Raw genomic sequence first — 21,982 nt, forward strand, 5'->3', positions numbered from 1 at the left:
TCTTCTTTTTCCTTCTTCTAAAAAATAAATTAAAAACAATTAAAAATAAAAATAATAATAATTTTTCTAAGTACGCAAACAGAAAGTAGTCCAAGATAACCGAGTTACTGAGTACTAGTCATACTTTTGATAAACTATTGTCAAAAAGACCACTGTCTAAAACGATGTTGGACTTTGTATTAGGTCTAAATGAATATACATTGTACATGTATAAGTTAATCGAAGTTGAACAATGCAGATTTAACTTACATTTCTGTTTAGGAACTTGAAAGAAAAATTTCGTCTAAATCAAAATCAATATGGATACCGGTAGGTTCTGAAATAAATTGCAGAAAAACTCCATGTAATGAAACAGGACTTCAGTGGACAGTGGAACCTTTTTCAATTCTTGGCATTACATATACTGGTGACCTAAAAAAAATATGGAGCAACTTAATTTTGAGAAATGTCTTCAAAACATTAAAAAGGAAACCACTTCATGGTCAAAAAGAAATTTAACCCCACTAGGGAAAGTTACAGTAAAAAAAAAATCTATTCTTATCCGAACTAAAACATTTATTTACTGTTCTCCCAAAGCCGGATAAAAAGTGGATAAGGAATTGGAAAAACTTTTTTATGAATTCATCTGGAATAACAAAACAGAGAAAACCTCAAGAAAAACAATGCAACTTTTCAAAGAGAATGGAGGAACTCGTAAGTTGAAAGAACTTGTTTCCAGTCCTTTTGTTTATACAATAAAATATGTTTTTAAAAAAGTGGGCTTAAAATGACAAATATTGACTATTTTATTAAATCTCTAAAATTAACTTGGATCAAAAGATTATTATTTACAAAATCTGATTGGATTCCACTGTTCACTGAAATAACAAAATGTAATATTGTACACCTGGCCCATTTTGGACCAGAATATACAAAAGTTAAAGCAAAGAAGACACAAAATAGCTTTTGGAAAGAAGTATTGCATATATTTTCAGAATTTTTAAGTTTGATAACATGTAACTTGAACCAGGGAGATATTTTGTTAGAACCTCTCTGGTATAAGAATAAAATTATGGTTCAAAATAAGTATGTTTTTTCAAGACCATTGTATGAAAAGGGATTTATTGTAGTAGGTGATTTATTTGATAATAATCGTAATTTTTTCTGCTTTGATGATCTTGTCCAAGAATATTCCTTAAAGATCCCTTTTACTTTATACGAAGGTATAAAAAGAGCAATTTTGCATTCTTGGTCTAATATTAGAAATATAGGCATAAAATCTATCATAAGACCTTGTCTGCCAAAATTTGTGGAAATTCTCAACAAAGATAAAAAAGGTTCTAAAACAATGTATGATACATACATAACTTTGTGTATATATACTTCACCAAAGTGTGAATCAAAATGGGCTAAAGAACTGCAGTTACACCGGGAACTTAATTGGAAATTGATTCATAAAAAATATTATTCAAAAACAAATGACACAAGGCTTTTATGGTTTAATTTTAGAATTATACATAGGATTCTTGGTACAAATAAGTACTTAATTTTGTCTAAAATTAGAGAAAATGAGCTATGTTCTCTATCTCTCTACACATATTTTCTTTTATTGTTCCAAAGTAAAGCCAATTCGGTCTCTTTGAGAAGAATGGATACTTGAAAAAAAAAACTGGAAAAATAATAAAATTTGATGTATGTACAGTTATACTTGGTTCTTCAACAGAAGACACAGCTATCAATCTTATATTGCTACTTATTAAACAATACATATTTCAACAATCAAAAAAAAACCAAAATGCTAGTATAACTATCCAAAATGTCATTAAATACTTTTATGTGTATTATAAATTTGATATAAAAAAAACTGTATAAGGCTAACAATGAACTCCATGTGTATAAAAGATGAAATGACTTGAACCACATACACATGTATTTGAAAACATAAACATCTAGATATAATGTCATCTATTTTATCATATTTGTGTAATGTGTGTATTCATATCTTTTGTTTATCCATGATATTCCAAAACTGTCAATTTTTAACTTTTTGGTGTGTCTGTATCTTTGTATGTATGTTTGTGTTTGTCAATAATAAAAAAATTATATTCATATGAAGCAGATTTTGTGCAAAATCCCATGCGTGAAAAGAAGAAAACACTTTCTGTGGCATTCAACTCGACATTTAGATATATCGACGACGTATTGTCAATTAACAACAGTAATTTCCATTCCTACGTCGATACGATATATCCTCGTGAGCTTGAGATAAAAGATACCACAGAGTCTGACACATCTGTTTCATACTTGGATATTTTACTTGAAAAAGACATTAATGGTAATCTAACAACCAAGCTAGATGACTAAACTTTTCTATCGTCAACTTCAGCAGCAGCAATATACCTTCGTCACCTGCTTACGGAGTGTATACCCAGGTATATCTCAGCTGATTCGATACGCAAGAGCATGCTCTACGTATAAACAATTTCTAAAACGAGGTAAATTATTGACAAGCAAGTTGATGAAACAAGAATATCAGCAGTCACGTTTAAAGTCATCATCTTGTAAGTTCTATGGTCGATACAACGACCTTGTCAGCAAATACAGTTTATCATTAAGTGAAATGCTGTCTGACGTTTTTCATACTAATTGGTAGTCCATTATTTATAAATCACTGAATCGAAAACGGATTTTTCCGTTACGGACTTTGATATTGAATACTGTTCGTTATCTCCATATCCTTCATAAAACGGATGTGGACAAAGATCTCTGGACTGAAGCAGTGAATGACCTCTATCAAGCATACAAGCTGGCACAAGAAGAAGAAATAGCTGAACAGATCCAAGGTATTGAAACTGCATATGGAGAGCAAAGAAAATTGTTTCATTCAAAAATGCTTTGACAACGGAATGGGATGATTCTTTCTTTTTTTACCAATTCATATATTTACAATCATCATGGGTAGAATGTCTAGCGGTGGGGAGAGTGTAGTACTAGTATGTAACTTGCAAACTTTTTCTTCATATCAGCTAGGGGTGAATCCGTTCCACTATCAATATAGAGGGATTACTCCTCGAGATACCCGATCTCACATCTTCTGTTTCCAGTGATATCCAAAAACTTCAAGGATCATTTCGTCATCTTTAACTTTTTTATTGTACAGACAACATCAAAAGCAAATAAAGATTTTAAATAAAAGAATTTATTCATGACTAACAAATAATGCTTCTAATAAATGAATAGATGGTCCGGCCAGAAATGTCTTTACAAAGCAAAACTGTGATCCATTATGGCAATATCTGTAAACAGTTTATTGGATGAACTTCGAAAAGTTTTAAGAAGCATCTTGGTGAACATCAGTGAAAAAATCGGGCAAAGAAACCAGGACTTCTCTTCTTATCTTCTTTTTCCTTCTTCTAAAAATAAATCAAAAACAATTAAAAATAGAAATAATAATAATTTTTCTAAGTACGCAAACAGAAAACAGTCCAAAATAACGGAGTTACTGAGTACTTTTGATAAACTATTGTCAAAAAGACCACTGTCTAAAACTATGTTGGACATGTATTTGTATTAAATGAATATACATGTATAAGTTACTAGTAATCGAAATTGAACAAAGCAGATTTTACTTACATTTCTGTTTAGGAACTTGAAAGAAAAATTTCGTCTTCTTGCTTTCTTGCACACTAGATTCTGTTGAAAAAATTATTTATTCCAAATAATTAACTCCATATTTTAAGTAGCAAAAATGAGAGAGGAAGAAGTCACATAATTAAAAAGTAATAAGTAACAAAACATGGACATATCATTACTGAAATTATTTAATGTACAGTAAGAATTAAGATATTATATACTCTAGAAATACCTGTTCTATTTGTTGTTTTGTATCAAAGGGGTTTGTCTCATATTCAGGGTGACTAGCATCTGTTGTTAGCTCAGTAGGGATCATCTGGGTGCATATATTGACCAATGATGCTGGACTCTAAAAATAAAAGATGTACACTGTATATCACTTATATTACAACATTTTAAGATGCTCTCTCTCTCTCTTTGTAAATTTGAGTTCAAAATTTTAAATAATCCCGTACCTGTGTCACTAAGATCTCCATGCAGAATATGCTAGGCTGTAACATTAATTTAATGTAGGGATTCAATTCCTCATCCTAAAACAAAAGGATCAATGTAATGTTAGGTTTTTGCCACTTTTTGGTTTCAAAGTTTTATCAAAATCTTTGCAGTATCTAATTTCCATTTTTTTTCAAAAACATGTTCAATAAACCATCAGAATGTCTACTCACTTTTAACTCCCTTGCATCATTTACTTCAGAGCTGACTTTGTATTCATTATGCTCTTCATTCTCATTCTCCTCCTAAAAAAGAAAGAAAATGTCAATATTGAAACTTTAAAAAAATGACTTCTTATTATTTATAAATCAGGCCTTAAGCAATTGTACATGTCTTTGATATATACAGTAGGAAAATCTTACACGAAATATTTCTTTAAAGTAGAAAAAATATTGTAAACTTGAAAATGGATAGTTCACAAGAACAATCTATGAAACTTACAATCAAAGTGTCCAGTTTTGGAGCATAACCATTTCTCTTGCACCACTCGAATTCGTAGCAAGCATGAATTGTTCCATCTCCAACAAATGGCTGTCATATAGAATAATACATAATTTAATACTTATAAATATCTTAAATTTAGGATAAAAATTACATGTATATCTCATTGTAATGTTTAACTATGAGAAAGGGAAAAAGTACTTTACCTCAAGACATGGGAGCTGTCTGCCCAACCACCCAAGGTATTCCTCTCCGCTAATAAACTCTGGTTCTATGTCTTCATCATCTTCTTCTGTTAAATTTTCATCAGGTTCGTCTTCCTGTAAGAAAAAATTAAGAAATATTAGTAAAAAATATTTGAAGGAAGTGTTATTTTGAAAAATTGAATGAATCTGATGACAATGAAAAGTAATTTGTATTGATAAAGTAACATTTCATCATTTGAATTAGTCGTATCTTGTAACATTATGATTCATTTGTAAATGAAAATGACTCACAAAAACTGTCTCAAGACTGGAGAAGTAACTGAAATCATGACGACTCCATTCACGGAAGAAATACTCATGAACTTCATACTCTGGTAAAAATGGCTACAAGAAAAGGAAATGCGATTTTAAAATCAACAACAGAAACTAATGTCATTTTCTTAGGTTATGATCCCGAAATTTCTACGAAATTACGTTAAGAAAATAATCCTATCTTATACTTACTTCTAGGAAAGGGAGTTTTTGCTCCAACCAATCAAGATATTCCATCCCACTGGTAAATTCTGGCTTGACGTCTTTTTCAGTGTTTTCTTTGTATGCCTCTTCCTCTGTTTCCTCCTAAAAAATAAAGAAACCAAGTCTTAATTAATACCAATGTTGTTTTGTGATGAAAAGTTGGGGGGGGGGGGATTCGGTTTGGTATTATAAAAAATAAATAAATTATTAAATCTCGCATTTGTGTACAATCTAGGTTCACTTAAATATTGATAAACAAAAAAAGAGAATGTTATATAATAAAAATGACTCACATTAAGTGCCTCAAGACATGTTGTGAATTTGAAATCATCGCGACTCCATTGATGGAAGAAATGCTCATGATCTTCATCGTCTGGTAAAAATGGCTAAACAAAAAAGACAAATATTAAAACCTACAAATTAAATTAAAAATATATTCTATGATTCTAACATTTCTGTGAAATTTTTGGGGAAAATGAATAAACATGCGACTTGAAACAGAATCAATTTTTTTTTTCATTTTACAAACATCATTTCTGTTACATTGTAGTTAAATTATATTTTTTCTACTTACTTCGAAGAAAGGGAGTTGTTGCTCCAACCATCTGAGATAATCTGCCCCAGTGGCAAATTCTGGTTTGATGTCTTCTTTGTTATTTTCTGCTGTTGATTTTTCCTCAAGCTCTTCCTCCTGTAAAAAATACATAAAACGTAAGTAAAATATATTCTACAGCATTGTTTTTTCTAAATTGAATAAACTTGAATTGAATGCAATTAAAAGTAACATTTTATCGTTTAAATTAGCTTTTAACATAATTAGACTCACAATAAGTGTCTGAAGGCGAGGGGTGTATTTAAAATCATTGCGACTCCATTGATGGAAGAAAAGCTCATGATCTTCATCGTCTGGTAAGAATGGCTAGAAAAAAGGTTAACATCTTCTTAATTATATTCAGTTCTGCAACTTAAACATTTTTTCTTTCATCCTGTTTTTTAAACAAATTATTGGGAACATCTTAAATGTTTATATCATTGAAATAGTAATCATTCATTTTCTTTTTAATATAGAAACATATCTTACATTACATTATATTATTTTACTATTATTATTTACTTCAAGGAAAGGAAGTTGTTGCTGCAACCAAGCGAGATATTCCGTCCCACTGGTAAATTCTGGTTTGACGTCATCTGTGTTTTCTTTAAATAGTTCTTCCTCTGCTTCCTCCTTTAAAAACATTATACAACACTTAATACCGATGTTGTTTTGTCACTTTGAATAAAGTTTTAAAAAATTGTACACCTTGGAAGTTTTTTTTCTTACCTTAATTGTGTCCAAATCCTCTGCGTATTCTTGAATCCTCCACAGCTCTCTTGCAATGGTTTCATCGTCCGGAAGATAAATCTGTAAAATTATCTTTCAAATTGTCAAACAATTAAAAAGAGGATTGGTTTTTTTTTTAAATAATATACGCGAAATAGTCTTTTAGAAGATAAATAAATGAGCAAAAAGTACCTTCAAAAGATTTTCTGGGATCTCTGTGAAATCGTCTCCTCTCAAGCAGTACTGGGAAACGTTTTCAATTTCTTTCTTGGTTTCCTATAAAAAAATAAATGATTTTTACTGAGACTTCTATAATCATAAAACAATTCGTAAAGACAAAAATTCAAAGGGCAGTGATTAAAAGAATATTAATCAAAACCTTACATTGTAACTCTCGCTCTTAAAAAAGACTTCTAGACATTGTTGACTTACAATCATCTGGTGCATTTTGTTGTTCACGCTCATCAGAAATTCTCCACCACTTCTGTATTCTGTTTCACCTTTCTTATCCTAAATGGAAGAATATCAAGACATTTCACAGGCAAATGTTTATATTTTTTATTTAAATTAATTTATTATAAAAAAAAATATCAAATGTTATTTACCATCGTTTTTACTTTTGCTAACTTGTCTGCTTTGGCTGCGCGTCTTTGCATTTGTAACATTAAATCGATTATGACGTCATAATAGAAAACCCCCATCATAGAAACGCTGTTACCCTATGATTACGCACCCGATTAGAATTGTTTTGTTGTTCACATTTTTTTTTCAGATTCATAAATATTAGAATTACTATATCTTATGAATTACACTTACTACAAATATTGAAAATTATCAAGGATAAAATTACTTTTTTGCTTATTTCGTCAGCTTCGTCAGCTGATTTAAAAAAAAATGTTAACTGGTATTCTACATATATATATATTTACCATTGTCTTAGAAATATTTATATTTTTTTTAATTTTCATAGACAACTGAAATAGTTAATAAAGTTATCATTCAATATAAGTTAGTAAAATTATTTTACTTACCATAGTTTTAATTGAGAACTTTTCAAGTTAATGTTAAGCTTAGTCTCAGCTCCGCTGCTAAAAATCACAAGTCTTTGCGTTCTTCTACATAAGCAATTGTGACGTCACAATAGGCAACGTCATTGATAGAGATTCTCCCCATATCCTAACCCGATTTGAAATTGGTATTCTCTGTGACGTGTTCGTTTTCTTCAAAATAAAGAAACTAATTTCCTTCAAATGGGCTATACTTATTTTTTTCTTAAAAGTGATAATTTGGTGTTGTGCTTTGTTTTTGTTGTTTTTTTTTTTTTGGGGGGGGGGGGGGGGGGCGTGGGAGGGGGATCGTGAGATATACACATATTGCCTCGTTGTTAACATAAACGTTTGGTTTCAGGATGGTGTATTTTATGTATTATGTGTTTTTCTAGGTGTGTCTTAATACCTTCATTAATATAAAAATAAAAATTTGCTGAAATTAGCACGATTTGAAACATATTAATTACTGTATATAAAAAGAGCACTCTTTTTATATACAGTTCAAGTTCATTTTATACACCCAAACCAAGATGGATACATGGGGTTCACATAACATATATTCATCATATATGCACAAACTGCATGGTCAGAGGTACATAATTTTTATATAACAAAAAGATGACATATGAATAAAGGAGGAAAGAGTTCGATAAAATGAGAGGGAAAATACTGTATATTAAGGAGGAGAGACAGCATCGTAAATTTTTAGAATAAACATGCATAACTGTTTCAACATTTTCTCGCTTTTGGTTGACATTAGTTCCATGAATTTAATAAAATTTGGTCTGTGGGAATAATAATTGCCCAGGTAATTTTTTCTTACATAAGCTAAAGTTTTACATTCTAATAAATAATGAAACTCATCAACAGTTAGAGTACTGTTACAAAGTTTACATATTCTATCACACAGCGGTATTCAATGCCATCGTCCAGTCTCTACTGGTAAATCATAAAATTGATTTGCAGTACGAAATTTTATAAAAAAAAAAATCTAAATTTTGGAGATAACTTAATATCAATATAATGATCTAATCCAAAGTTTTATTTAAAGATTTTGTAGATTTGTCCTTTTGAAGAGTTATTTGCGTCACTAGACCACTTTTGAATCAATTGATCATGTAATATTTGTTTTACATTGGCATTTATCCATTTGCAATTCATTTTGACAGTCTGTTCGTACCATAACATTTGATAAACCACACATATTACATATTTTCTGTATACAATCTAACCATGGGTTTGTTAATTAAGTTTCCATCACAACACTGTTTAAACCTATATTTGTATAAACATTTGCAAAAATATATATGACATTTTTAAAACTTGATAATTTCAGCGAATTTTTATTTTCATTTGAATGAGGTTATTATGACACACCTAGAAAAACACATAATACATCATCCTGAAACCAAGCGCCTATGGTTGTTAACTTATCACCCGTGATCAGAAGATACTCGCAAGTATTCCATAGCAGTGACACATTTGTTCCACGACCTCCAAAACAAATTTGATTTTTTATTTGTACCATACAGTCATGATCTCAATAGTCGGTGAAAAGGCGTCTCCATGAGCGTGAAAAATTCTCTCGAGGGACGTTAAACAACAAACAATCGGTGAAAGAGAAAAGTTTATGTACTATTTTATAAAATTTACGTTTTACCATGCAATTAGAGAAAAATGAAGACATAGTGAAAACCTGTTTAGTATCTGAGATCTAGATATAATACTAAGGTGATATTATAACAATCTGTTACTTCTGGCTGATAAGCGATATTGGCACTGTCTGAGAATTTAAACTTAACAACAAGACAATATGTAAGCAAGTTTGGACTGTATAACGGTATGATCTATTGAACTGCCTGCCAAATAATAAAAGTTCCTCTTTTTCACTTACCCAATTAAATTGATTGCACATAACTAAAACTACAGTTTGAAATGTGCCCACATTTATCAAATGTCCCCCAATCTCTATCCTGTAATTCTGAGGTGAATGGAAATGACAACATACTTTCTTTACCAGGCGCGTAGCCAGGCGTACGTTTGTACGCCAAAACGTCCACATCATCTTAAGGAAAAAAGGAGAGAGGGAGAGGCAGGCGAAATTTTTAAGCTCTGAAATCATTCTGCAATAAATAAATACTTTTAAAAATAAAAGAAATGTTTAGAAACAATTTAATAAACCATAAATAATAACTGAAAAATTAACAGAATCAGTTGGGGGGGGGGGGGGGGGGGATATGATAGTAGACATCTCTATTTCTGAAATCATTAGATTTTCCTTGAATCCGGTTTACGTATTTCTGATTTTTTTCTAAGTGCATTACATTCTTACATACATGTACCACTCCAACCGATTAATTTATCATAAGTATTTTGTCTCTTCAAAAAACTAAAATTGTTTTAAGTGGGCTCTTCATATTACATGAACAACGATACAATGAATTGGGCATATCCTTTCTCATTTTAGAGTGTTTGTCCATATTTTGTACTAAAACAAAACAGACCTCAAAAACATGGGTGCATAACAAACTTAATATGCTCATCGAAATTCAATAGCTGTCGGGGCCATCGCCCTCTGGAAAACATTGGAAACCCCCTGCCTACTCTTGCGTCCACATCAAAAGAAGCCTGGCTACTGCCACTGTTAACATTTTAATTTTGGTTTTATTTTATATTTATTGCATATGCTTTCATTCATAACAGCTGAATCAAACACAAGCAAACATTTCAATGATATACAATGCCCATACACCTATCATTCATGTCAATCAATCCTCTCACTGGCTGTCATTTTGTCATTTCACTTGTCAATCAAGGTTCCCTTTACTTTCTTCTTCGCCTCTTCTGCAGCCTGAAATAACATTTAGAAAAAATTTACAAAAAGCAGAAAAATAAAAGAAAGATTTTTCCCCTTATAAGGATGATGAAATGAGTTGTTCAGAGGTCAAGTTAGATTCATTGTTGTTGCACAGATTTTAGTGCTGCTATGTTTATGTCTTGAATGCTGTTGCCATATGTTTCATTATAACAAATTATCCACTTTGTATATTGCCAAATAGTTAATAAATATTGACCACACTTTACTGCATTCATATACATGTACCATATATACTCGCTTATAAGTCGGTCTGCCTACAAGTCAGTTGTATTTTTTTTAGGTTATTTTAATGCCTATAATATTTGAATCAGATGATAATTTCAATAAATTCATTTCAATCAATATTTTTAGAAATTTAGTCGATATTTTACTTTAAATCATAAAAAAATAAATAATGCATTGTTAAGAAAAAAAAGAATAGATATATGTATTTAAATACTTGTACTTTACATTTAATCTTAGAATACATAAATCATAATGGTATGATATATCCAGACTTTATTCAACGATAACCATGTTCATAAAAGACTAAGTTTCGCCGACCAGAAATATACCAACCCTTTTATAACTCACCTATAAGTCGGACATAGACTTTTGGTAACTCCCAAAAAAAAAACAATATATCAACAAAAACAAATAATAAAAAGGCATTACCTCTTCCTGTCTTCGCTTGTTCATGCCTTTCCTGAAAAGTTGCTTTTCTATCACTTTAGCATTGGCTGCATATGAATCAGCTATTTCTTTCTGCAATACAAAGTTAAAATAGGTCAAGTTTAAAATTTGAATTAATAATCATGGATTTTCAACACAACTTCAATATACATTTTATAGATTTGTAACCCTTGATCAATTAAACCCCATCTGATTGGGTATGAATATTGGATTCTAGAGATAATAATTTTCACATGTTTGCTAGAGACCTTATTGCTTACTGGGGTATATTGTGATCATAAAACATTTTTTTTTATATGTCAAAAAATTTAAAGTTGCTTACTAGTACTAGCAAAAAAAGCAACATAGAGCTTATTCATTTTAACTCATACAGTAAGAGCGATTCCTCTTGTAGACTTGTATGTTATTTTTTGTAATTAATTTTCAAATATTTCCCTCGGTGTAAATGTGCCAATTACTCACAGCTTCAATTTCATCCTCTTCTTCATCAACTGTTGAGACTGTCACAGAACTGAATTTGCCCATGTTCTTTGTATGTTTGGTAAGTGTCACCTATTAGAAATTTAACAAAAACAAAATTATCAAAACTATACAACTGCAACAATCTCTTTTTAAAAGTTGAATTTCTTTGAATTTTCAGTTTATAAAACATTGCTACCTTTTTGGGTTCAGATATTTGACTATACACATCAGTCTTGGCCGAGTCCCTTTTGAGGGCCCCATCTACAACAAACATGACCCCACTGTTTCCTTGGTGATGGTAATATAACCATAATCCACATCTGTAACAAATTAAGAAAATAAAAGTTTATACCTGGTATCTGTTAATTTATGAAAACGGTTTATAGATGACAGAAAATATTATTTTTAGCACTTTACATATTTTACTTTTCCTTAAAAACTTTTACTTTGTATATACATATATTATTAAATTTGAAAATGCCTCATATTTTAACAAAATATATAGTTCCTTTTTATTTCAATAGAATACACCTGTACCTTTTGCATTTTTGTCTGTATTGTTTTTCAATTCCTTCAGGCCTGCAAGAGCAAATTAATATTTATGTAAAAATGTTTGAGAACCAGGCATAAAAATGTTTAAAAAATATTTTGAAGCTTTTATTTGCAAACTGAAACAGACATAATAGATATTGGAGAGTGTATTTGTATCTTGCATTATTTCTGTGAATTATAAATGTAATTTTTTTTTAAAGTTCTAATTTCTATCAATATCAAATTTATTTTCATCATTTTACTGAGTTGAGATTGAAGTCAATAAAATATGAATTAAATAGTTTAGAATACGTGTATATCAATTTCTTGGAATACCTTTTCAAGTAAACAATATCATCAGGATCACAGGTCAGCTTGTGAGCATGTTTCTGTCCATCAATAACTCTGGCATTATCTCGTCTCCTCATTGGAAGTTTGTCTATAGGACAATCTACAAAACACATGTAAATGCTTAAAAGAGAAATCAGAAAAATATGTATTATCAGATTAAATTCTTGAAATAAAATATTTTTAATGAAATAATATTTATTATTTAAATAAAATATTATTTAATGCGCTAGGGGAATTTAATGAGTTGGATTAATCTCTTTGTCGGGACAACCACTCACCACATAAACCTGATCCAGTAGAACAATTATGAGTATCTTTTTAAACGAAAGTAGGATCAGACACTTTAATATTCATTCTGTACAAGTACTAGATAGAATGTTCTATCGTTAAAATGATATTGTCCTACGAACCCGGTTTGAGGGCTTGTACCGAGACACAGTTAGATTATTCTAACTATACAAGTACATGTAGCTATTCTCTATATTGAATGGTTTACTATTTGGTATTTCATTGCCTCCCCCAGCACCATATCTAGACCCAGGCCTTTAATTTTTGTTATAAAAGTCCATGAATAAATATCGTCTTATTATGTTTATGAGATTGTTTTGAGAAAGATCGCAAAAGCTACAAACACTGAAACAGACACAGCAGTATTAGGAACAAATTTTCCAGAAAAACAGTTTGCTACAGACCTAAGATCAAAGATATTTGTCCACATATGCAGTAATACACATAGAGGGGTTTTTCACCCTGGTATTCTTCTTGATCTTTAACATCTGTGCACACAACGCTGCGAGAAACTACTTTTGGCATTTTCTTTTTCAGCAAGTTTTACAAGTACGTGTGTAAAACGTCACACAACTCTTACATCAATAAAAATAAAATAATGTTTATTAAAATGTAATGTTAATAACACTCAAGTGTGTATAAAAACAAAAGATAAATGTGTATTTTGAAGAAATATACATTCAATAAATAGCATATTAACTGTATTTTGAATGTTAATCATATTTTCAATGTTATAAGTACACGAGTTCTGGTGACGTAGAGCTCATGTGTAAGGAAGGAAAACTGTCAACATGCAGCATGGGCACGGTTCGACAAGTTCCTCACAAAACTATGGTAGTGGGGCAACTGGCAGTGGTAGTTCGCATTATTCAGGGAGTGGGTCTTCTAGCTACAGTAGTAAAGTAGAAGATATGGAATTTCCATACTGTCCAGATGCCAACAAATATGAAAAATTGGCCAAGATTGGTCAGGGAACTTTTGGGTAATTCTCAAGTTCCTTTTTTGAAAACTTGAGAGTCGTTCTGTTAATTATATTATTGGCATGTTCTTATCATAACTTGAAAAAAGATTTTATATATTTCATAAAATACCGGAGTACTTAATAATAGTATACTCCATTGTCTATACCCACTCCTAAACAGAATAAGTCATTTCTAAAAATAAACAGGTATGTTTGTGGCATACTTGTCTACATGCAGTTATAATTATCTAACTGTGTATTGGGACAAGCCCTCACCACAGTTACAATAATTCCCATAAGATAATTTCTTATTTTAATGTCATTATCTGATTGTTTAAAATCTAAGTAGTTTGTCAAAGAAGTCCAGTGACCTGTAGAATACTTGATATTCATATTGCCATTTTTTAACTCAGCTGAGCTCTTTCGCAGTGGAGGTAGGAAACGTCTATGGGATAGGGGCAAATGCGCTATGGAATGCAATCAATGCGAGATTAATCATTGTAGAATTTATGAGCCCATTTGTTGAACCAGCCTAATAAATTCTGTGAGAGGAGCTAGTCCTCATATGTAACATAATTTATGATCAAAATTTTCACTAAGTGGACTCTTCTCATTAAGTTCTCATTGTAAATTGTTACTTATAAAATACTGCAAACTTAAACAAAACATGTGCAGAATCTCAAATGGTCATTATGATCAGTATCCTAGCTAAAAAAAATTCTGTGTTAATGTCTTAGTATTTTGGACATTGAACCCTAATTGATGGCTATATAGTTTCAATAAAGAAAAATACAACACAAGTAAAAGTTTTCAACTCATTTTGATATGTTCCTTTTATTTTACCTAATTAACTTGATTAATACCTACATTTATATATGCTTTATTTCAGAGAAGTTTTTAAAGCCAGGGACCGCCAAACACGAAGGCTTGTAGCGATGAAGAAAGTGTTAATGGAAAATGAAAAGGAAGGGGTATGAATACTTTTCTTGGTACATGTAATGAGCAAGGAAAACAAAAGTTAATTTTCACTCCAATACATGTATAAATTAGTGTTTATATGTTTATAAAGACTTTGAGCTAAATTTTACAAAATGACTGTAATCCACCCTTGATGGGATTCAATAAAGTATATATATTATCTAAATACACACATGTATAATTTCAGTTTCCTATAACAGCATTACGAGAAATAAAAATACTGCAGTTGCTGAGACATGAAAATGTAGTGAATTTAATTGAAATTGCAAGAACAAGAGGTGAGAGATGTTTTGCCAATTTTAGTTTGTCTTGAAACAAAAATTTTAATGAATTTTTTCTTAATTTGTTTTTGTGTCTATAGGTTTCGAACTTATTATTTTTTTTAACTCTCCGACATTTGCCAGAACTGGTTTTTATGTCTCCTTAGCAGAGTTCTTGAAATCTTTTTTTCCACTGTCAGTCATTTGGACTGACTGCCATGTGAAGTTTGTCAGTCCAGTGAGATTTCTATCAGTCCAAAAAAAATTAGATAAAAAGATGAAAACGTTGTTTGATTTTATTATCAATACATTGTGCACCATATTTCGATAAACACTCCTTCTACAGTTTTGATTGTCTGATTTCAATATAACTCATGGCACACAAGTAGCTCACCTGAGCCACTAAGAGCTTTTCATAATTCTGTGTATCGGTTTTTCACATTTTCGACTTCTTCTCAAGAACCGGTGTGCCAATTTACTAAACTTGCCACAAATATCCTTGGGTGAAATTCTTTCAAAATGCTTACTCCTCCTGAGAACAGTGAAAATTTGGTCTGATTTAAAAATATAACTTGGCACACCACTGTGCCAGAAACTGAAACTTATGGGGAAACATAATTCTGTGTATCAAATTTGATTTTTGATTTCAATGTAACGGTGTTGCCGACCAAAGTTTTATATAAAATAGAGAATTTCTGTAAAAATTCTTCTCAAAATGCTACTCCTCCTACATTTATTTGGAAGCATCCTGATTAGTGTATAAGTTTGTTTGGCACACATGACCCCCGGGGGTAGGGCGGGTAGACTGGTCACAAAGTTTTACATAGAAATATATTGTGAAAATTCTTTAAAAATCTTCTTCGAAGAACAACAAAGCCATGATTGCTCATATTTATATGGAAAAAGGTAGTAAATTCAAATTTGTTAAAATCATGACCCCCGGGGGTAGGGCTAGGGCCAAAATCCTACAGTTTTATATAGAAATATATAGGAAAATTTTTAAAAAACTTGGCACACAAGTAGAATTACTCATATTTATAGAACATAATTCTGTGTAACGGTTTGTTGATTTCGATGACTGGTGTTGCTGTGGTTACTAAAAATAGAAATATATGGAAAATTCTTTCAAAATCTTCTTCTCAAGAACAGCAGATCATAATTTCATATTTATATGGCAAACAAGTAATGTACAATTAAGATACATAATTCTGTGTATCGACCAAAGTTTTATATGAAATATATAGGAAAATTCTTTGTTTCTTCGTCAAGAATAGCAAAAATAGCTCAAATTTATATGAAATTCTTTCAAAATGTGTAGATTCCTCCTACAGTTTTGGTCTGATTACAGTATAACTTGGCACACAAGTAGACTATACAATAAGTAAACCAATAACTATTTTGTATAGCCACAATCGGATTTTGATTTTGATGAATGATGTTTCGTGGTTACTTAAAAATAGAAATTTCTGTAACAAATTGTTTTATCAATTCTACCTATCATAGTTTGACAGTTGTGTTCTGATTTCAATTTAACTTGGCACACAGAGTTTAGATTACGATACACTAAGAATACATAATTTTGTGCATCGGTTTTTGCAAGTTCCACTGTCAACATTTAACGGTCATTTGGACTAAAAATAGAAATATCTTTGAAATTGTTTCAAAATGGTACTCCTGCCTACAGTTTTTGTCTGATTTCAGTATTGCTTGGATACACAAATGCATGTGACATTTTGTAATTAAAAGACTTTGAATGCTGATAAGATATATTTTTAAAAAAATACATATGATCATATTAAGATTTGTTGTACTGTAAATCACTTTTCAGCTGCTTAAGTACTTTCTCTTCCTTTGCTATATAGAATTCCAAGATTATATAGAGCAATGACCACAATTCGTGAAAAGACTTCTGGTTATAAGAAAAAGACTTTGAATGCTATTAAGAAAATATTTTTTAAAAAATACATATGATCATATTAAGATTATTTAAATTAATCCTATTTTATTGCATTTTACTTTCAAATAAAAAAAAAAATTGCTTCAGTTTGTTTCTAAGGCCATTAAATGCACTTTTTTCAGCAACTCCTTATAACAGAATGAAGAGCACCTTTTACCTTATATTCGAATTCTGTGAACATGATCTTGCTGGACTTCTGAGCAACGCAAATGTGAAATTTAATATTGGTGAAATTAAAAAGGTCATGCAGCAGTTGTTAAACGGATTGTACTTCATTCATAGCAACAAGATTTTACACAGAGACATGAAAGCTGCAAATATTCTAATCACAAAACATGGAGTTCTGAAACTAGCAGACTTTGGCTTAGCAAGGGCTTTTAGCACAGCTGGTAAAGACAAACAAAATAGGTATACAAACAGAGTGGTCACGCTGTGGTATCGACCCCCTGAACTCCTTCTAGGGGAGAGAAACTATGGGCCTCCGATTGACTTGTGGGGAGCGGGATGTATTATGGCAGAGATGTGGACAAGAACTCCAATAATGCAAGGAAAAACAGAACAACATCAGCTTCAGTTGATTAGTCAGTTGTGTGGATCTATAACCAAAGAAGTGTGGCCAAATGTGGTGAAACTTGATATGTATGGACAGATGGAACTTGCCCAAGGCCAAAAACGCAAAGTTAAAGACAGGCTGAAGGTCTATGTGAAGGACCAGTATGCTCTAGATTTGATTGACAAGCTGCTGACCCTTGACCCCTCAAAGAGGATAGACAGTGACACTGCTTTGAATCATGACTTTTTCTGGTCAGACCCAATGCCCTCTGAACTTGCTCATATGTTGTCACAGCATTCCACCTCCATGTTCGAATTTCTGGCTCCACCCAGGCGGCCCGGCCAGAGAATGCCTGCTGGTCAAGTTCAGAGACCAGCTCCCAACCCTGACCAACATTTTGAAAGGGTGTTTTGAATGATATACATGTACTATCTACTCAGTGATTAAGCACTCTGTTTCCTCATACAGTTATTTTATCCATCAGTTTAACTTGGTGATATGGAGGTGAACATGTATCTTTTCTAAAAGATGTCTTTGAAAAGAGTCATTCATTTGGATGTATGATCACATGTATGAACAAATTGTACTTGTATGTCTGAATAAATCAAATATCTTCAAAGGGAAAAGAATTGTATGCATTTTACCCAAATGCAAAGTTTAGAGTAAGGATCATTTCTAAAGGTTGCTACTATGAAAACAAGAAGTATGTGAAATGGTCACTATGGTCTGAAAAAATCCTTGATTTTGTACTCTATGAGAAAATAAATAAGATGCCCCCTTATGGTAGCTCAAGACCAGGTTGAAAGTCTTTCATACAAGAGTTCTAAAATGTTGATATTGGAAGAAAAGTTTTATTGCAAGAAATAATTGATATGTGAAAATATATGAAGGTCTTAACCATTTTAAAAAATTGATGAAGAGTTTTACAATTATAGTAAGCTATATCCCAAGGTCAAGGTCATGAGGTAAAAAATATTTGAACCAGAGGAAAGGTCTCATTACAAGGATTATTTCAATGAAATATAAAACCCTAGCAACCGTTTAAAAGTTGTATTGGAAATGCTGCAATTTTTTTAATAATGTAAGTTTAACTCCAAGGTCAAGGTCAGTAGGTAATATATGTTCATACCCAAGGAATGGTTTTGTTGCAAGAAATTCTTATGTAAAATATAAGGTCCTAACATCAACCATTAAGAAATATGGGCTGAAACGGTAGTAAGTAGATAGAGATCTGGCTTCATGTTCTGAAGGTTATGGGTTCGGAGCCTGGCAACTGACCGAGGTTGGTTAAAAAAGGAAGCAACTGTACCTTTGCCAAGCCTTCGGTACTATTAAGTGAAAGTTATGGGCCCTTCCTATGAAACCTTGCAACTGTAGCCCCGTTTCAGGGCAGGTGTTGGCATGATAAAGATCTCTTACCGCTCAATTACATTAAGTTCGAAGAAGAGGTTTTAATTTGAGACCCTTCGCCTTATATGAAGACATCGATCTCCATATGAGGAGTTTATCGAATTGCATTTGAAATAACATTCAATCAAAACATATGACTTAGACTGAATTTTTGTCGTAAGGTCTCGTGATATAAGCGATGTATAAAAACACGATCAGTAACCATTCAAAAGTTATAGAAAGATTTCAAGTTAAATTCCATGGTAAGGAGGTAAAAATTGTTGGTACCCAAAGGAAGGCATGTCAGAAGGAATATTCATGTGATATGTAAAAGCCTATGTGAAATATACATACTTCAGTAAAAGCCTTGAAACTTCTGTTCAATAAACAAAAGCTGTAATCAAGGTTAAATTTTGGTAAAGTTTAGCAAAAGTACTTCAATTTCTAAAGTCAAGGTCAGGGATGGGGTAATTGAATAAAGTAATTGTAATTAGACGTAATTAATTACATTTTTCAAAGTAATTGGAAGTAATTTGTATTTGAGCTTGCCTTCAATTACAAGTAATTGAATGTATTTAAATACATTTCAAAAAAGGTCATGTATTTTCAATTAGTTTTCAATTACATTTCAATTACTTTTTTCAAAATGAAAGTTTATAAAAAATGTGTTGTTTATACTGATACATAATTTTTATTATGGTTAGTTTATATTTAGTGCCTATTCCCACTTTTAAAAATCTCAATTCTACCTATTCCCAATTGCAAATAACAATGATTGTTTAGATAGTTAATATGTTTTACAGTAATTAGACTAACTACATCCCTTTTTAGATTTACCTATATTCTATTCATTTTAAGATAGAAAATTATGGATTTGTGAGAAATATTTATTTCTTTCAAAAATATGGATTTGAGAAAGTAACAAAAATGATCTTGCCATACACCATACTGGTGTAGCATGGGCTTGTGTTTGTACAATAATTAAATGTCTCATAATGTTAATTGTTTAAATTGTTTATACAGTGTGTCACACTGCCCAAGGCATTTGGTAAAGGTTTAATTTTGTACAGGTGTGAGCCCCTCTCATTCCAAAGAACAAAAAAATTGAAAAAAAAGTTCACTATAAAAAATTTAAATAAAATTTTTTTAAAAAATAAAACTCAAGTAATTGAAATGTATTTAATTACATTTGTCAAAGTAATTGAAAGTAATTAATTACATTTTAAAAAAATAATGTAATTGTAATTGCAAGTAATTGACAAAATTGTCAATGTATTTGAAAGTAATTAATTACATTTCAAAGTAATTGACCCCAAGCCTGGTCAAGGTTCCTACCAAAACATAGTTCAGGTCACAAGGAAAACTCAAGGAATATGAAGGGTCTTGACTCTTGAACCAACTATTTAATAATTATGTGCAAGATCAAAGTTTTTGCCAACAGGTAGATTAACAGACAGACGGACAGACCAAAACCTAATGCCCCGAAATTTTCAATTACGCATGAAAATAACATGCAATGAGGAGTACGCTTCTATATGCTCAGAGTAAATGTCGTTTAAGTAAGAGTCATTTTCTTTGATTACTGAACTCTTGTATGGTCGCAAAATCGCATACTTTTTTCAAACCCACGTCGCCCGCGTGGCGCAGTATTTAAAGCGTCTGGTCTAGAGTCGCGAATTAAGGAGTCGATCCTTACGTCGCGGGTTCGAATCCCACTTTGGGAGGTGGAGACCGGTCCTTCGGATGAGACCGCATAAACCGAGGCCCCGTGTCGCGGTAGGTGCTAGCACGAAAAAGATCCCTCGCTGCTTAATGGCCATGATTGCCGAGTATAGGACAAAATTTGCAGCTTTCCAACGTCAATATAAGTGAAAAAATCTCGAGAGGGACTTTAAACAATATACAATCATTTAATCTTCAAACCCAGTATGATAAAAGTATCTAATACCATAAACCAGACATGCGGCAGGCTAGTAAAAACAGTTACTATATGCCATATGTACCATATTACTGTAATTTAAAAGTTTAAGTTATAAAAAGGAAAAGAAAAAAAAGAAACTCTTTATACTAATTAAGACTTGACCAGGCGAAGTTGTTTTTAACAGATTTTTTTTTTATCCTTAGTTATCAAAATCACATGCAAAATTTTAAATTTGATTTTCTATTTTGATTTTCAACAATTTTAAGCATTTGTCTTGAAGTAAATAGTTGTATAATTTTTACTAGTGAAAAAAATTGGAATTGAAATTCAATTTTCATTAGTAAAAATATACACAATCTTGATATATTTTATTGAAGTACAATGAGAAAAAAATTCATTTTTTTAATGACATGTTTGTAATACAGATAATTATAATTAATTAATTATAATCAAGCTGAAATTGTTTGCATCGAAATGGCTCCCTCACTTTTAAGGTCAATTGGTTTTTTTTTTCAGAAGTCAAAGAATTTGATGGTGGCCACGCGTGTCAAGCAAGGTTTGAGATGTACACTTTTTTTTTTTTTGCTTGTCAAAGAATTTCAAGTACCCAATAATGGACCTTACTTTTATTTGATTGACAGGGGGATATAGACCATAAACTGTAATAAGGGTTTTAAGTTTTATTAAAAAGGACAATATCTGTGGCATCTTTGCAAGTGAAGGGTTTTTCGATCCACTTTCCTTCTCAACGAAGTGGACCGAAAACACTTGGTTAACGAAGACAGAGACCGCAGCGGGCACTCATTTTTTTCAACATAACCTCCTCTGTTTTTAAACCAAAACAGTTAATGCTTTAAATTTATGTATTGCATATACGAAATGCCGACTTATATGATGTTGTTGAGATCCTTGCATCATCAACGTATCTGTCAGTAGTCTGCTCGGTTTTAAGATTAATCGTACTCAGATCTAGATTATCGAATAAGCCGGAAGATGTTAACCCCATATTCACGTGATAAAGGAATATTATTTACTACATAAATAAGGGAAGTTGACGACGGAGAAGCTGTTTTATAGACAATCTCGTTTGTCATACATTTTAAAGTTATTACATGTAGTTGGTCCTTGTTGTATATATAGTCAG

General features: G+C 31.4%; 3 protein-coding genes across 3 annotated transcripts; 1 reads left to right on the top strand and 2 right to left on the bottom strand.

Annotated features, from left to right (window-relative positions):
- Positions 1 to 3,162: 3,162 nt before the first annotated feature.
- LOC134254574 (uncharacterized) lies at positions 3,163 to 7,243 on the bottom strand. The gene is made up of 17 exons (XM_062737102.1): positions 7,194 to 7,243; positions 7,021 to 7,098; positions 6,781 to 6,864; positions 6,589 to 6,681; positions 6,382 to 6,492; positions 6,094 to 6,186; positions 5,842 to 5,958; positions 5,561 to 5,653; positions 5,256 to 5,369; positions 5,043 to 5,135; positions 4,752 to 4,865; positions 4,546 to 4,635; positions 4,278 to 4,349; positions 4,068 to 4,142; positions 3,845 to 3,961; positions 3,613 to 3,672; positions 3,163 to 3,392 (listed from the first exon to the last, which is right to left on the bottom strand). The coding sequence occupies exons 1-17, from the start codon at positions 7,194 to 7,196 to the stop codon at positions 3,333 to 3,335; spliced, it is 1,467 nt and encodes a 488-aa protein (XP_062593086.1). The 5' UTR covers positions 7,197 to 7,243; the 3' UTR covers positions 3,163 to 3,332.
- Positions 7,244 to 10,281: 3,038 nt separating this feature from the next.
- On the bottom strand, positions 10,282 to 13,388 carry LOC134254562 (STING ER exit protein-like). Its single transcript, XM_062737089.1, has 7 exons — positions 13,224 to 13,388; positions 12,517 to 12,631; positions 12,187 to 12,228; positions 11,846 to 11,969; positions 11,650 to 11,739; positions 11,170 to 11,259; positions 10,282 to 10,488 (listed from the first exon to the last, which is right to left on the bottom strand). Exons 1-7 carry the CDS (start codon positions 13,342 to 13,344, stop codon positions 10,438 to 10,440), a joined length of 633 nt encoding a protein of 210 aa, XP_062593073.1. The 5' UTR covers positions 13,345 to 13,388; the 3' UTR covers positions 10,282 to 10,437.
- Positions 13,389 to 13,568: 180 nt separating this feature from the next.
- On the top strand, positions 13,569 to 18,161 carry LOC134254567 (cyclin-dependent kinase 9-like). The gene is made up of 4 exons (XM_062737095.1): positions 13,569 to 13,801; positions 14,670 to 14,751; positions 14,946 to 15,036; positions 17,098 to 18,161. The coding sequence occupies exons 1-4, from the start codon at positions 13,611 to 13,613 to the stop codon at positions 17,940 to 17,942; spliced, it is 1,209 nt and encodes a 402-aa protein (XP_062593079.1). The 5' UTR covers positions 13,569 to 13,610; the 3' UTR covers positions 17,943 to 18,161.
- Positions 18,162 to 21,982: the final 3,821 nt, after the last annotated feature.

This window comes from Saccostrea cucullata, unplaced genomic scaffold (assembly GCF_032062105.1).
Source record: "Saccostrea cucullata isolate Sc308-1 unplaced genomic scaffold, CSIRO_AGI_Scuc_v1 ctg354, whole genome shotgun sequence".
Taxonomy (NCBI): domain Eukaryota; kingdom Metazoa; phylum Mollusca; class Bivalvia; order Ostreida; family Ostreidae; genus Saccostrea; species Saccostrea cuccullata.

What these genes read in the sequence shown, in the direction of transcription:
- LOC134254567 (XM_062737095.1), top strand. Translation starts at nt 13,611, where the DNA reads ATGCAGCATGGGCACGGTTCGACAAGTTCCTCACAAAACTATGGTAGT. An exon ending in TGGAAAATGAAAAGGAAGGG is followed by an intron (nt 14,752 to 14,945) that starts GTATGAATACTT and finishes GTATAATTTCAG; the next exon opens with TTTCCTATAACAGCATTACG. An exon ending in TGAAATTGCAAGAACAAGAG is followed by an intron (nt 15,037 to 17,097) that starts GTGAGAGATGTT and finishes CACTTTTTTCAG; the next exon opens with CAACTCCTTATAACAGAATG.
- LOC134254562 (XM_062737089.1), bottom strand. Translation starts at nt 13,344, where the DNA reads ATGCCAAAAGTAGTTTCTCGCAGCGTTGTGTGCACAGATGTTAAAGAT. An exon ending in AAATATCTGAACCCAAAAAG is followed by an intron (nt 11,740 to 11,845) that starts GTAGCAATGTTT and finishes AATTTCTAATAG; the next exon opens with GTGACACTTACCAAACATAC. An exon ending in AAGAGGATGAAATTGAAGCT is followed by an intron (nt 11,260 to 11,649) that starts GTGAGTAATTGG and finishes TTTGTATTGCAG; the next exon opens with AAAGAAATAGCTGATTCATA.
- LOC134254574 (XM_062737102.1), bottom strand. An exon ending in AAAAACTCCCTTTCCTAGAA is followed by an intron (nt 5,136 to 5,255) that starts GTAAGTATAAGA and finishes CTTTTCTTGTAG; the next exon opens with CCATTTTTACCAGAGTATGA. An exon ending in CAAAACAACAAATAGAACAG is followed by an intron (nt 3,673 to 3,844) that starts GTATTTCTAGAG and finishes TTTTTTCAACAG; the next exon opens with AATCTAGTGTGCAAGAAAGC.